The sequence below is a fragment of the Spea bombifrons genome, chromosome 1 (genome assembly GCF_027358695.1).
Source record: "Spea bombifrons isolate aSpeBom1 chromosome 1, aSpeBom1.2.pri, whole genome shotgun sequence".
Classification (NCBI taxonomy): Eukaryota; Metazoa; Chordata; class Amphibia; order Anura; family Pelobatidae; genus Spea; species Spea bombifrons.
The window spans coordinates 4504008-4517147 of NC_071087.1; the positions used below are offsets into that span (position 1 = coordinate 4504008).

The following is a 13140-nucleotide window of genomic DNA, read 5'->3' on the forward strand; positions in this document are numbered from 1 at the left end:
GAATGAAGATTTACGTATTGCGCACATTCTTTTTTCGTTTCATTCATCCACTCTTGCATTCGTTCATTCGTTATTCGGACGAATGGACAAAACGGCAACATTCAGCACCAAAACAAATGCGTGAGTCTAGTTACCACGTTATTCTTCCCCAACCCGAACAGATATTGTGTTTGTTCTTTTGCGAACGCTGTTACTATATGACACACGAGGAGCAGAATAACGATCACCAGTAATGTCTATTAAGGCTCTTTTACACCTGCAACACCTCATCATCTAAAACATCATCAGAATCTACCCACTCCAAAAATTAAGTTGATTAAACCTGAAATAAATTTAAAAAAAAAAATCCCTAATTTTTGGGGGTGAATATGTGAAATTAAATTACTCTTAATGGCGGCTCTGCTCGCACGGAATGATTTTAATATTGGCGCCTTGCGGCATTTGTCTGAATGTTGATTCGCTTTTAATGTATAATACATGGCTCATTACGGACCTTTCTTACAGGTGCGCCTTTACTGGGTGGGAAATCTAATCAACGCTAATGCTCGAGTTTATTTATTTGAATTTTGATCGTGTATCAATAATATATGAGCTCAGCTGTCTAACCCATCACCTGCACTGATTAGGGAGACGTTCTGCAGGTTAACCCTTTATGTTACAGCAGGAGAGGGGGAGGGTCACCGTGTAACCCTGTGTCGTCGGTAAAGAATCGTCCCGTTGGCAGGAAAGATTATCGGTGATTATCGATATATAATAGAGAATTTAAGAAAGAATGGCCTGACGAAGAGGGCAAGAGGGGGTGTTGCTCCTAGGTAAACGTGAAATAAAAAATGGGCTCCCAGTCCCCCTTACAATAGTCCCCAAGGGGTGGTTGGCACATTTCTAACTGCGTCTCAGGATGTGTACCCCAATCTCGGGGTGAATGGGTAGATTCTCATGGTCACACAGACACCTTCAACTTCTCCTTTGATTTAATGATATCTGAGCATCCCAATTGGTGCTTTATTCACTGCTATGCCACAGCTGGAATCCCTGCTTGAATACAGGTGACTTCCTTTTAGAATGTCATTACCTCCTGATGAATCGTGGTTTGATAAGGACCTTCACAGAACCAATTGGTGGCCTCTAGGTCACTGCAATAGAGTATTTGTGTCCCCCTGTGCGTCAACCTTCGTTGGCCAGCGTCTGTGCAGGGACTGTGCAACGTTCAACATTTCCGCACTCCATATACTGAGAAGCTTTCTGCCCTTCACCCGAGTGCATCTGCCACCTGCAACAATTACGTCTTCTGGTCAGGAAGAAGAATTCGATTACTTATGTATAGAAAGGGATTCTAGAACAACGTTAGAAAAGTGGTCTTTTTTGCCAAGGTGATAGGATTATTTTAAAAACTTTGCACCAGAATCCCATTTTTTAAACAAAGAATTCTAAGCAATATAGATAGCGGTAGTTTCTACTTATTAAGCAATAAATATATGTATATATATAACTGATGCATTTTCACGTCTCTGTCATACTGGGGGAGTTTTGCCATGGTCTTTTTTTATTTAGTTTTTCAACTTTTCTTTGGATGATTTTGGCTGCTAAAGAAGTTAAATGGAATATATTTGTAAAGAGCGCTCCCTAGTGGCCAACCGTATAATGCACGGCAGGCTTCCTGCAGCCACAGAAGTTCAATGTCGAAGTATTTTCCGACTTGTCCTGGCCGGGCTATTCTTTGGTGGGTCTGGTAGGTAGAAGACAAACTTAAATAGATTGTTAAGATATCGGTGAAGTCCTTCAGGCTTCGGGCCCGAGGATGAAGAGACCTGCATCCCGTGGCCATGCTCGCGGCTATTTCTGCATTGCAAGGTAGCTGTCCCTATTCCCTCAGAGTAGATCACCAGGAAAAAGGGACTGCAGGAGGTTCATGGGTGCCTGCAAGCTGGGATGTTACACTGAGAACATGAGTGCAAACTGGGCACATCCAGTCCTATCAAAAGTACACAGAAAGGATCCAGTCAGGGTGTAACTACACCATATGTGAGGTTTTTACTCTTGACACAATTATAAAGAAACACAGAAACAGGCTTATGCCAGCGACCCCAGATCTTCAACAAAAAAAAAAAAAAAAGACAGCCCAAAGTTGCCTTCTTGCCCTTCTTGCCAGCCCTGGAAGGAATTGGCCCTAGAGATGGGGAGATGTCTGAGTAGAGTCCAAACTGGTTGGGTCTAGTAACGTCGTGGAATGTTCATATCTTTCTATGATACAAATGGTTAAATGTTGCGGAACATAGAATAGGTTCCAAGAGCCTCATCAGATTAAGGTGAAAAGGCCAAGAATGCATTGTTAATCTACGGAACGTGGTGTTATGATGTCATCGCTCCCCGGAGACGAGGTGACAGTCAGTCCGTTTTCTCAGATCTGCCGGAGAACCGTACAAGGGGTGAGAATTGACTCACAAGCCGCTAAAAACCACCCGCCATCTACGGAGAAATCAATACGGCTCTTATCACTTTCTCTGCATTGATTTTTTCCATAAGTCTAAAATATGAAGATCAGAAAAAAAACACTTTTTCCTCCCCAGAACCCCTTCCGACAGCACACAGACAACAGGGTAATGGTGTAAGTTCCCCAAGTTGCCCTGCGGTTTAGCCTGTGTAATATTGTGTTATTATCCTGTATTACACTAAACACCTGCCCTATACAAACCATCACTTTTCAAAAACAGCTTCCTTTGGGGTAAATTCACCGATATGTGATACAATGATACAGTATGGGCATTGCCCTTACACCCCCAGCACTGTATACAGTAATATAACCCCCCCAGTGCTGTATACAGTTATCTAACCCCCCCAGTGCTGTATACAGTAATATAACCCCCAGCGCTGTATACAGTAATATAACCCCCAGCGCTGTATACAGTGATATAACCCCCCCAGCGCTGTATACAGAAATATAACCCCCAGCGCTGTATACAGTAATATAACCCCCCCCCAGTGCTGTATACAGTAATATAACCCCCAGCGCTGTATACAGTAATATAACCCCCCCAGTGCTGTATACAGTAATATAACCCCCCAGCGCTGTATACAATAATATAACCCCCAGCGCTGTATACAGTAACATACCCCCCAGCACTGTATACAGTAATATAACCCCCCAGTGCTGTATGCAGTAATATAACCCCCCCAGCGCTGTATATAGTGATATAACCCCCCAGTGCTGTATACAGTAATATAACCCCCCCAGTGCTGTATACAGTAATATAACCCCCCCAGTGCTGTATACAGTGATATAACCCCCCCAGTGCTGTATACAGTAATATAACCCCCCCAGTGCTGTATACAGTAATATAACCCCCAGCGCTGTATACAGTAATATAACCCCCAGCGCTGTATACAGTAATATAACCCCCAGCACTGTATACAGTAATATAACCCCCCAGCGCTGTATACAGTAATATAACCCCCCAGCACTGTATACAGTAATATAACCCCCCAGCGCTGTATGCAGTAATATAACCCCCCAGCGCTGTATACAGTAATATAACCCCCCAGCACTGTATACAGTAATATAACCCCCCCAGTGCTGTATACAATAATATAACCCCCAGCTCTGTATACAGTAATATAACCCCCAGCGCTGTATACAGTAATATAACCCCCCAGCGCTGTATACAGTAATATAACCCCCAGCGCTGTATACAGTAATATAACCCCCCAGCGCTGTATACAGTAATATAACCCCCAGCACTGAATACAGTAATATAACCCCCCCAGTGCTGTATACAAGTGTCACTGGAGCTTCCGTGACTTGGGGGGCACCTGGAGGCTGTATTTCCCATTACATACTTCCAGCAGGTGACAGCGGACACTAATTGCAATATCTGGTCCCTTTGCTTGGATTTATGTTTGTCACCCTGTTTTTTTTTGTTTTGAGAGCCCGAGGGCGTGCTCTTCGGTCGACGTCTTCATACGATAAACAGAGTGAAGATGAGTGCTGCGGTGATCGAAAACTGTGGAAGCCACAGTGGAGCCGAGTCCCCAGTCTTCGTCCTCTGGAACATGCACTCCCCAAAAGGATATGCATCCCCTTCCTTCACACCCAGGCAGAAGCCATGGGTGGGCCGGATCTTCTAGGATCTCCCCGAGAGGAGATCCACTGAAGTCTTCACGTCCTCCCGTACATGAAGACCTTCTTTGGGAGAGTGGGGGCCAGAATGCACACACTGCTTCCCCCCCAATACTGGACTGAGTCTTCATGGGCTCAGCTTCACTGTGGCTTCCTGTGACCCAATGGTGCTTAACCAACCTGTGCAAATTTTTTTTTAAAAAAGTGTGCCCCCCCCACACACCTCACAGTGCAGAGTGCCCTAGCAGATCCATGCTAGCGGATGCCATCCCCAGCCCTAAAGACACAGGGCCAAACTTTCCCTCTCTAACACATACTAACTTGATCTTGCCAAAACACCAAGAAATTAACATCATCCTGTACCCTGGACAATAGGCGGTCACTAAACCCATTGAAAACAATGCATTTTGAGCCCCTACATGTATGTGCTCTATCATTAAGGGGTTAAAGAAACCACCCTCTCTAGATCCCAGTACCCAGCCATCCACCTGCCGGCCTACCTGACCGATATTACTGGTTCTGTGTAAGTTGGTGTGACTTTCCGTTATAGTGCATTTGCATATGATCTGCATATTGCATTTACATATGGTGTGATGCATGCTGGTCATAACTCTGTATATAGTAATATAACCCCCAGCACTGAACACAGTTTAAAAAACCAGCGCTGTATACAGTTGTGACTGGAGGCTGTATTTCCCGTTATAGATGGCGGACCCATGGATTGCATTACATACTTCCAGCAGGTGACAGCGGACACTAGGCGCAGTGCAAAATCAAAAAACCAACACCAAAACAAAACCAATTTCTTTTTTTTTTAGGTTCTACTGCCCTAAAAACCCCGATAATGTGCATAGAAAGCAGGAAATGGGTTAATAAATTGCATAATAAAATATTTGAATTCTGTATGCTTGACATTTATAGCTATTATCAGGGCACAGAGGGGGTATAAAGTCTCAGTGATACCCCTTACCATTTCCATGGCAACCAGCCCTTCCACATTAATTTGACATGTATAAACGTTATCTCTTTTACCCGGAGAATCCGCCCGGGGTGGGGGGTCATGTTTCTGGGATACACACAGCCCCGGAGGCCCCTTACACGTGAAGTGCTGCCCCCTGCAGTGCGGGGTATAAACGGAGGGGAATCGGTTATTCCTCCCGCACACCGCAGGGGGCAGCACTTTGCCTGCGCTGCTCAGGAATGTGACGCTGGGGTAAAAGAGAGGAGACTCGGGGGCAATAAGTAGCGCGCGCACATTTAATGGTCTGCCCCATCTCCCAGTTGGTTAAAGGCAGTGAGGGGGTTAACCCATTGCAACCCACCCTCCCGCGCGCGCTCTTTCCGGCGCGGGGCCGCTCTCTGTAGCTTCCTGGTGTGGGCGGCTGAGTCAGCTGATCATTTGGTCACGTGACTCACCCTGACTGAGGACAGGAAGCAAAATGCCTGATGTGTATGGAGGAGTGGAAGGGTGAGAAGCAGTGTCTGTCTGTTTGTCTGTACAGCACCAGCATTGTCTATCAGTCTGTCTACACAGCACCAGCATTGTCTATCAGTCTGTCTACGCAGCACCAGCATTGTCTGTCTGTCTACGCAGCACCAGCATTGTCTGTCTGTCTGTCTCTCTGTACAGCACCAGCAGTGTCTGTCTCTCTGTACAGCACCAGCAGTGTCTGTCTCCCTGTCTGTCTGTACAGCACCAGCATTGTCTATCAGTCTGTCTACACAGCACCAGCATTGTCTGTCTGTCTGTCTCTCTGTACAGCACCAGCAGTGTCTGTCTCTCTGTACAGCACCAACAGTGTCTGTCTCTCTGTCTACGCAGCACCAGCATTGTCTGTCTGTCTGTCTGTCTGTACAGCACCAGCAGTGTCTATCAGTCTGTCTACACAGCACCAGCATTGTCTGTCTGTCTCTCTGTACAGCACCAGCATTGTCTGTCAGTCTCTCTGTCAGCCTCAGTACTGACCATCTTGTTTCCTTAGGGGTGGGACACACTCCAAAGTGGTCCTGATCTCAGAGGATGGACAGATCCTGTGTGAGACGGACGGCCCCTGCACCAATCACTGGGTATGGAAGCGTTTTATATAAAGCCAGAGTTTGGAATGATTTGAACGATTATTACCCGGTAAACATCTGCCACGGGCTCTGGGGCTTATTCACTAAAGGGAGAGTTTGCAGGAGAGTTGTGTTTCCGTTCGTTGATGTTACATTATGAAGGACCAACCCCAGAGAGCTTCTACTGCAGGACTAGCCAGGCTGGCCCTGTATAATGTATACTTAAATCAGTGAGATCTCTTCAGTCTCGTCGCCTATTGAATTATACATTATACAGGGTCAGCCCAGCCTTTTACGCTGGAGAACCCTTAATAATGAATGATGGATATCTTTGAATAAATATGGGATATTTTAATACGACTGTTCTATTTTTTTCATTTTTAGCTGGTTGGTACCGACAAGTGCTTGGAGGCCATCAATGCCATGACGATAGAAGCAAAGAAGAAAGCTGGCCTAGACCCTCAGCACCCCCTTAAATGCCTGGTGAGGGGCGGCTTTAATGTGCATACCTTGTGTTGTCTTGCATTACTCGATAGGCTGGGGAATAAATATATACATTATATATACACTATATAATATTACTTTCTATGCACTCATGTTATGGCATAGGCCAGGGGGTACCCACCAAGCAGCCATGTCCTATAGGGGCGAATGACCCCTGAAGAAGGGCGGCTTGGTAGCCCCAGGGCATCGACCCTCTCCGTGGGGCCGTGTTTTATGCGGGGTGGTTTTGTTTTGCGTTGCAGGGAATGTCTCTGAGCGGAGGGGAGCAGAAGGAAGCCATTAAGAACCTGATGGAGGAGATGAAAAGACGCTTCCCTCAAGTCAGTGAACACTTACACATCAGTAATGACACGCTTGGCGCCATGGCGACCGCTACGCGGCACGGTAAGCCAACGGCGTGTCACACGTAACCCTCGTTGGGTTCTTTTTTTATTTTTAAGCGCCGGTGTCCATTGTCCTCTTAGACCAACCTGTGATTGCTCTCCCCAGGCGGCGTGGTGCTGATATCGGGGACCGGATCCAACTGCAAACTGGTGAACCCAGACGGGTCGGTGGTTGGCTGTGGGGGATGGGGACACATGATGGGAGACGAGGGATCAGGTAACAATGTTATGATGGTATCTGATTGGTACATTACATACGTGTTCACCTAAAAACCTGTGATCACAATGACATATGTTTACGAAGTGTAGGGTAAGGACTCTCAGTACTCTCAGTGTAGGGTAAGGACGAGTGCGTGTGCGGCTTAGGCTAGAGCGACCGACCCCTCTCCAGGGTCTCCATAGCCCCTCATTGCCACGAAACAAGGTCAGGACCTGCCTGGACGTCTTAATGGGCTTCTAGCAACAGGTTTTAAGGACTTATAGGTACGTCTTAAAGGGACTGAAAGGGTTAAATAGAATAGCGCTGACTCTTAACCACCGAGGCAACTGCTAGGGACAATCTACCTTTACAGGGGAAAAAAAACTAATGCACTTAATTGATAAAATTTAATTGATTTTTGTTTTTGAGTTATAACTGTGACACCTTTATTTTATTATTAGTATTACTATATTTCTTAGTATTTTATTTTTTATTATTGTTATTAATGCATATTATTGTTTATGTGTACATCTTTATTATTATTAGTATTGCTTTATTTTGTTTTTATTTGAAGTAGTAGTATTTTATTATGTGTACAACGTTATTATTTCATTGTAAGTATTAGTATATGTACTAGTATCATTTTAGTAGTATTATTTATTTTTCTTTATAATTTTATTTTATTGTGTACATCTTTATTATTATTACATTTTAAGTGTTTAGTATTACTTTATTAATATTTTATTATTATTTCATTGTAAGTATTAGTTTTATTATTAGTATTTTATTATTTTTCTTTATGATTATTTTAGTATTTATTTTGTGTACATATTTATTTTGCTGCCTCCCTTTGATTTTAACCCCCAGTTACTTGTTGCTTAAACATATTATGTTACATGAGTTGCCACCATATGGTTCCATAGAACTACATCTCCCATAATGCTTAGCTGGCCAGAGAGTCGTATTGATATAAATATACATGTTTACATATATGTGTGCCCCACACGCGTGACTCTCTTTGCAGCGTACTGGATCGCACATTTAGGCATGAAGACCGTGTTTGATGCCACGGACAATCTTGCGGAGCCCCCGTACGATATCGGCTATGTGCAGCAGGCCATGTTCACCTACTTCCAGGTAACCGTAGTAACGATACTACGAGCCGAGGCGGGCGTCCACGGCGAACTAACCGGTTACTGACCGCCGTCATCATGCTGTGTGTATATATATGTATGTATATATATATATATGTATGTATGTATGTATGTATGTATGTATGTATGTAGGGGGAGTGGCTGCTATGGAGCGCTGGGGACACCCAGCGGTCAGTAGCAGGCGCCCCTCGCAATCCCAGCGTCCATAGCGACCTGGTGCGTCCCGGTCTGGCGGTGACGTATGACTAACAAGTACCAGGTACGTCCCGGTCCTGAAGGGGATATATATTTTATTTTAGATTTTGTTTTTTTTAAATTGGTGTCTGGGGCCCAATGTGTTTTTTTTTTTTACCGATTCGATTTATACATGTTCCGGCACATGGTATAAAAGCCATCTTTGCCGTTTAACCTGGTTGCGCCCCACTCGCTATCGGGTAGAATTATTAAAACATGCTGACTTTGGTTTCTAAACCCGTAAAAGACCAGAAGATGGAGTGAAAGGTCCAGGAAACATTATTTTAGGGGTTAGGTCTCCAGCGGGCGTCTCTGATCTTTTCTCCCCCCCACTCGGCAGGTGTCTAATCGGCTGGGAATCCTGACCCACCTGTACAGGACCTTCGAGAAGAGCAAGGTCGCCGGGTTCTGCCTGCAGATAGTACAAGGTACTCTAACTCTACTTACCCCCGCTCCATACTGACCAACACCCCTTTATCGAGAGGGAAGAGTCCTGAGACAGTTAAAGGGGATTTCTCTGCAGATCGCATTGCGCAAGTTTTATATATATATATATATTTTATTATTTTCCGTGTTATTTTCGATAAGCTTCTGATCGCGGCCAGGACCCTTTCTCTGTAATTAATTACAATCCATAACAAGATTGCGTTACTGTCCCTTTAATGACAATCTGCCCGATAAATACGTTTCAAATATTATTAATAAATTCTAGGCTTATTTATTAAGCAGCTCAGTAATTGGTTAAAAATTCCCCTCGGGCAATACTTTAATTGGACTCTATATTCAGGCAAATAAACCTTAGGGACTATGTATTTATCGATACCCTGAAACATTATTATTATTATTATTTTTGGTAAATCATTGTTTATTGATGTACGTAGCTGAGGATGTAATAATAGGGGGAAGGGGGGGTCCACATTTAATATACAATCGGAAAACAATGTAAATCCCTCGCATTTGTGATAACCAAAACACGGTAGCGTGCCAAAGATGTCGACGCGCCCCAACCCAGCGGTGTTGTTACTGATCAGGGTGCCCTTTTGCCCCCAGGTGTTTCTTGCTCTCAGACTCTTTGAATACCTGTTTTCCTCCCCACGTGTATTTCAGGCGCTGAGCAGGGGGATCCTCTCTGCTGCTTCTTACTCCGACGAGCTGGTGAGGTCCTCGCCCGTCACGTTGTGGCCGTTCTACCGAAGATAGACCAGGTGACTGAATGCCTTTTGTACGCACCGAGCTGCTCTACCGTTACTATTTATTAAAAGCCAGACACCCGCCTGTCTTCCCCCCTCACGCACCTTTCTCAGACAAAGAGGGGACCGTTGTGTCCTCAGCGTTCCTGCTCTACGTCCTCCATGACTGGTGCTTTTTAACAAAAAGCCTCCCCAGGTGGTTTCTCTGCGCTATTACATAGACAGCTTTCTACATACCATTCGGGGGGGGGCAGGAAAAAGGTTAAAGGGGGGGCACCGATAGTAACATCTCCCCTTCTCCTTGTGTTCAGGCACTTTTTCAGGGTAACCTGGGCCTTCCTATTCTGACCGTGGGCTCCGTGTGGAAGAGCTGGGAGCTGATGAAAGATGGTGAGCTGCTCGTCCGTTCTGTCCTTTATAAGTATGGGTCAAAGTGTTGCATTACTTGCCCTATGTGCCCTAGGGGTCCTCTGGTCGTTCTTGAGCGGAATCTGTAGCCCTCTAGCTGTACGCGGAAGAAACCTGTCTCCACCTCGAGGTGTGTTATAATCGGGTGACCGGCCCTGACTGTCACCTTTCTGTTTTTGTGAAGGTTTCATAGGCGTGTTGGACGGAGCCCGTAGGAGCCACGCAGGCAGCGCTTTCACCCGTTTCAGTCTCCTGAGACTCAAGCAGTCGTCGGCGGTTGGTGGAGCCAGTCTTGGAGCCAAGAACATAGGACATGAAATACCTCTCAACTACGAAGCCAACGTTGATGTCTACTACACACATTCCTTTCAGTAGATCCTGAAGGACCTTTTTTAAATCCCAACTTTTTATAGAAGATATCGATTTTTTTTGTTTTTTTTTAGAAATAGCCATTTGCTATACTAGGGCAGGGTTTCAGGTCATCTGAATATAACAATCGGTGCATCGGCCGGAGATATTGACAGATGGCCTGCTCCGTTGCACAAGGACACAGGCTTTCCATCCGACGCAGAGGACCACTGGGCCGGCTTCTGGACATATAAGGGGCCACGTGTTGCGTAGGACACCGGCTCGCCTTAAAGCCCAGCAATGTGATAATGTCAGGTTTCCGAGCCCTTTTTTCCGCACCTGTCGTCAAATTACATTTCCCGTTAACCCTAAGTTTAAAGTTCAGGAAATAAGGCGTGGGATTCTAACTCCCACCATCCTCGGAGAAACCCTGGCTGCAGCCTATCAAGCCGATCATTTTATGGTCTGGCAGAAAGTACTATTTCTTCGTTTTATTTTTTTTATTGTCACTGTGGTCTTATATTAAAGATGGGGTTTCATAAAAAGACATATCGTTGTTATTGTAATGAATGCGCTAATGAGATGCAGGAATCCATCACCTAAACCACGGTTTTCTTTACAGCGTTTATATCGATTCCTATCAAATTTACTGTCCAATAAGAAGGTTTTAGTGCTGGGGGTAACCGTGTGGTATCTTTGCAACTACAAGACCCACCAACCTCAAACAGGCGGCAGAGTCAGACCGTTGCTTTAGAGATCCGCTGGATGTAAACTGAAGCGTTTCCAGTCCCTGACCTCGCTGTACGTTATAAAGGGCCGACTCACACTACGTACTGAGACTGTTGTGTCGTCTATTTACTAAAGCAGGCGCTCAGAGGACTCATTTAAATTATAGATTCTGTTTTGTTTTTCTGCATGCTGACCAGTTGATCGGACAATAGATCCGTTGCCAACATGCAGCCGTCTGCTGTGCGCGCAGAATGTTTGCAGGTCTTGGTGTAAGAACCTCCACCAGACGCACAGAACCTACTTTTTACATGATATAGTAGTGACAGCATGGTTACTCATAGGCCGGGAAGGGGTTAAGCACGTGTGGAGAAGTAGACTTGTGCGTTCAGATTTATACTGATTTTAAATATAATTTGGTTAAGTTGTACGGATGTCCGAGGAGGGACCCCAAAAAACTAACAGAAAGAGTTCCGAGTTTTCGTTTGCGTTTTGTGCTTCTGCAAAAGGGCAGGCAGCGCGGGGGCGGCCTCTCTGCTCCTCCAATCTGGGGAGAGGGTGCGCACGGGGGCTCCGCCCCTTCCGAGGAAGTGTCCGGATAACAGAAGAGTGAAGGAAGACATGAGAATGATAAGAGGCAAAAAAGAACAACCTGAACTGCACAAAAGGAGAGACGAGAGCGAGCAACGATTTTCTTCTCTGATTGAAAAAAGCCCTCCGAATTTTGTCTCCACCGAAAAGGCATGAAATAAAAGTTGTTGTCCAAAAACAAAAAGGACTAAAAAACAAAACAAATTAATCCGAATCAGTTTTGGACTAGAAGGGGCCGGAATGGGTCTGATCAGCTGGCAATTTGTATCTAAAACACTGCTGGGATCCAATTAAACGAAGTCTCTTACGAGAATCCACGGCTAAAGCAGAAGTTATTAGCGGAGAAAAATAGCTTGGCTCGGTCTCGCTGACAGCAGGACCCCAACTAATACAGATGCATTGGATACAACGCTATGACTTCTGTGTCAGACACAGGCGAAGGGGTGGATGAAACCTGGGAGGAAATACTTGGCCAGCTTGTGATGGTGAGTAGAGTTGGAATGACGTCTAACGAGACCTCAGACTGGCCAGGATCCACGCACATCGTTTATAAGAAGAAGAAAAACCCATCCAGGGATATCTGTCAAGCCAAAGATATCCATTACCTTGGCTGGGACACAAACAATTGGCCTTGCTGTCGGTCACAGATAAGCAGCTAACGATGAAGACACGGATGGAAAATGTATCAGGGAGCAGCGATACCGTGTCATATAAAGTGGTTGCCCCCATGACAGTCCTGAAACCACTCTGGCCCCAAGGAGTATTTTTAATATCGAAAAGTTTTAGACGTTAATAAAATGCAAAGGGAGCAGGAAAAATCTGAATCAAACCAATATTTGTTGTGTCCGCCCTTTGCCTTCCAAACAGCGTCAGTCCTTCCTGGTTCACTCACGCAGGATTTTAAGGAACTTGGCAGGTAGGTCGTTCCAAACCTCTTGGAGAATCGCGGCTCTTCTGTGGATTCAGACGACTCAGTTGCTCCTCTGTCTTCATGTAATCCCAACCAGATTTGATGATGCTGAGATCGGGGCTCTGTGGGGGCCCCCTTGTTCTTCTTTACACTGAATATAGTGCTTAATGACCTTGGTTGTGTTTGGGGTCGTTGTCGTGCTGCAGGATAAAGTTGGGGGCAATCAGATGCCTCCCTCATGTTTAAGCAAACGCCTGAACACAGCAGCATTGAGACCATTAACGCCGGCCAAATCTCTAACACCATTTACAGAAATCAACCCCA

General features: G+C 45.3%; 1 protein-coding gene and 1 long non-coding RNA gene across 2 annotated transcripts; both read left to right on the forward strand.

Moving 5' to 3' along the window:
• Positions 1-5495: 5495 nt before the first annotated feature.
• Positions 5496-11134, forward strand: NAGK (N-acetylglucosamine kinase). The gene is made up of 10 exons (XM_053452341.1): positions 5496-5582; positions 6097-6181; positions 6554-6652; positions 6916-7057; positions 7163-7273; positions 8280-8392; positions 8984-9071; positions 9751-9848; positions 10145-10223; positions 10426-11134. The coding sequence occupies exons 1-10, from the start codon at positions 5554-5556 to the stop codon at positions 10614-10616; spliced, it is 1035 nt and encodes a 344-aa protein (XP_053308316.1). The 5' UTR covers positions 5496-5553; the 3' UTR covers positions 10617-11134.
• Positions 11135-11152: 18 nt separating this feature from the next.
• On the forward strand, positions 11153-11745 carry LOC128472698 (uncharacterized). Its single transcript, XR_008346235.1, has 2 exons — positions 11153-11368; positions 11669-11745. It is a non-coding gene; the product is annotated as an uncharacterized LOC128472698 (long non-coding RNA).
• Positions 11746-13140: the final 1395 nt, after the last annotated feature.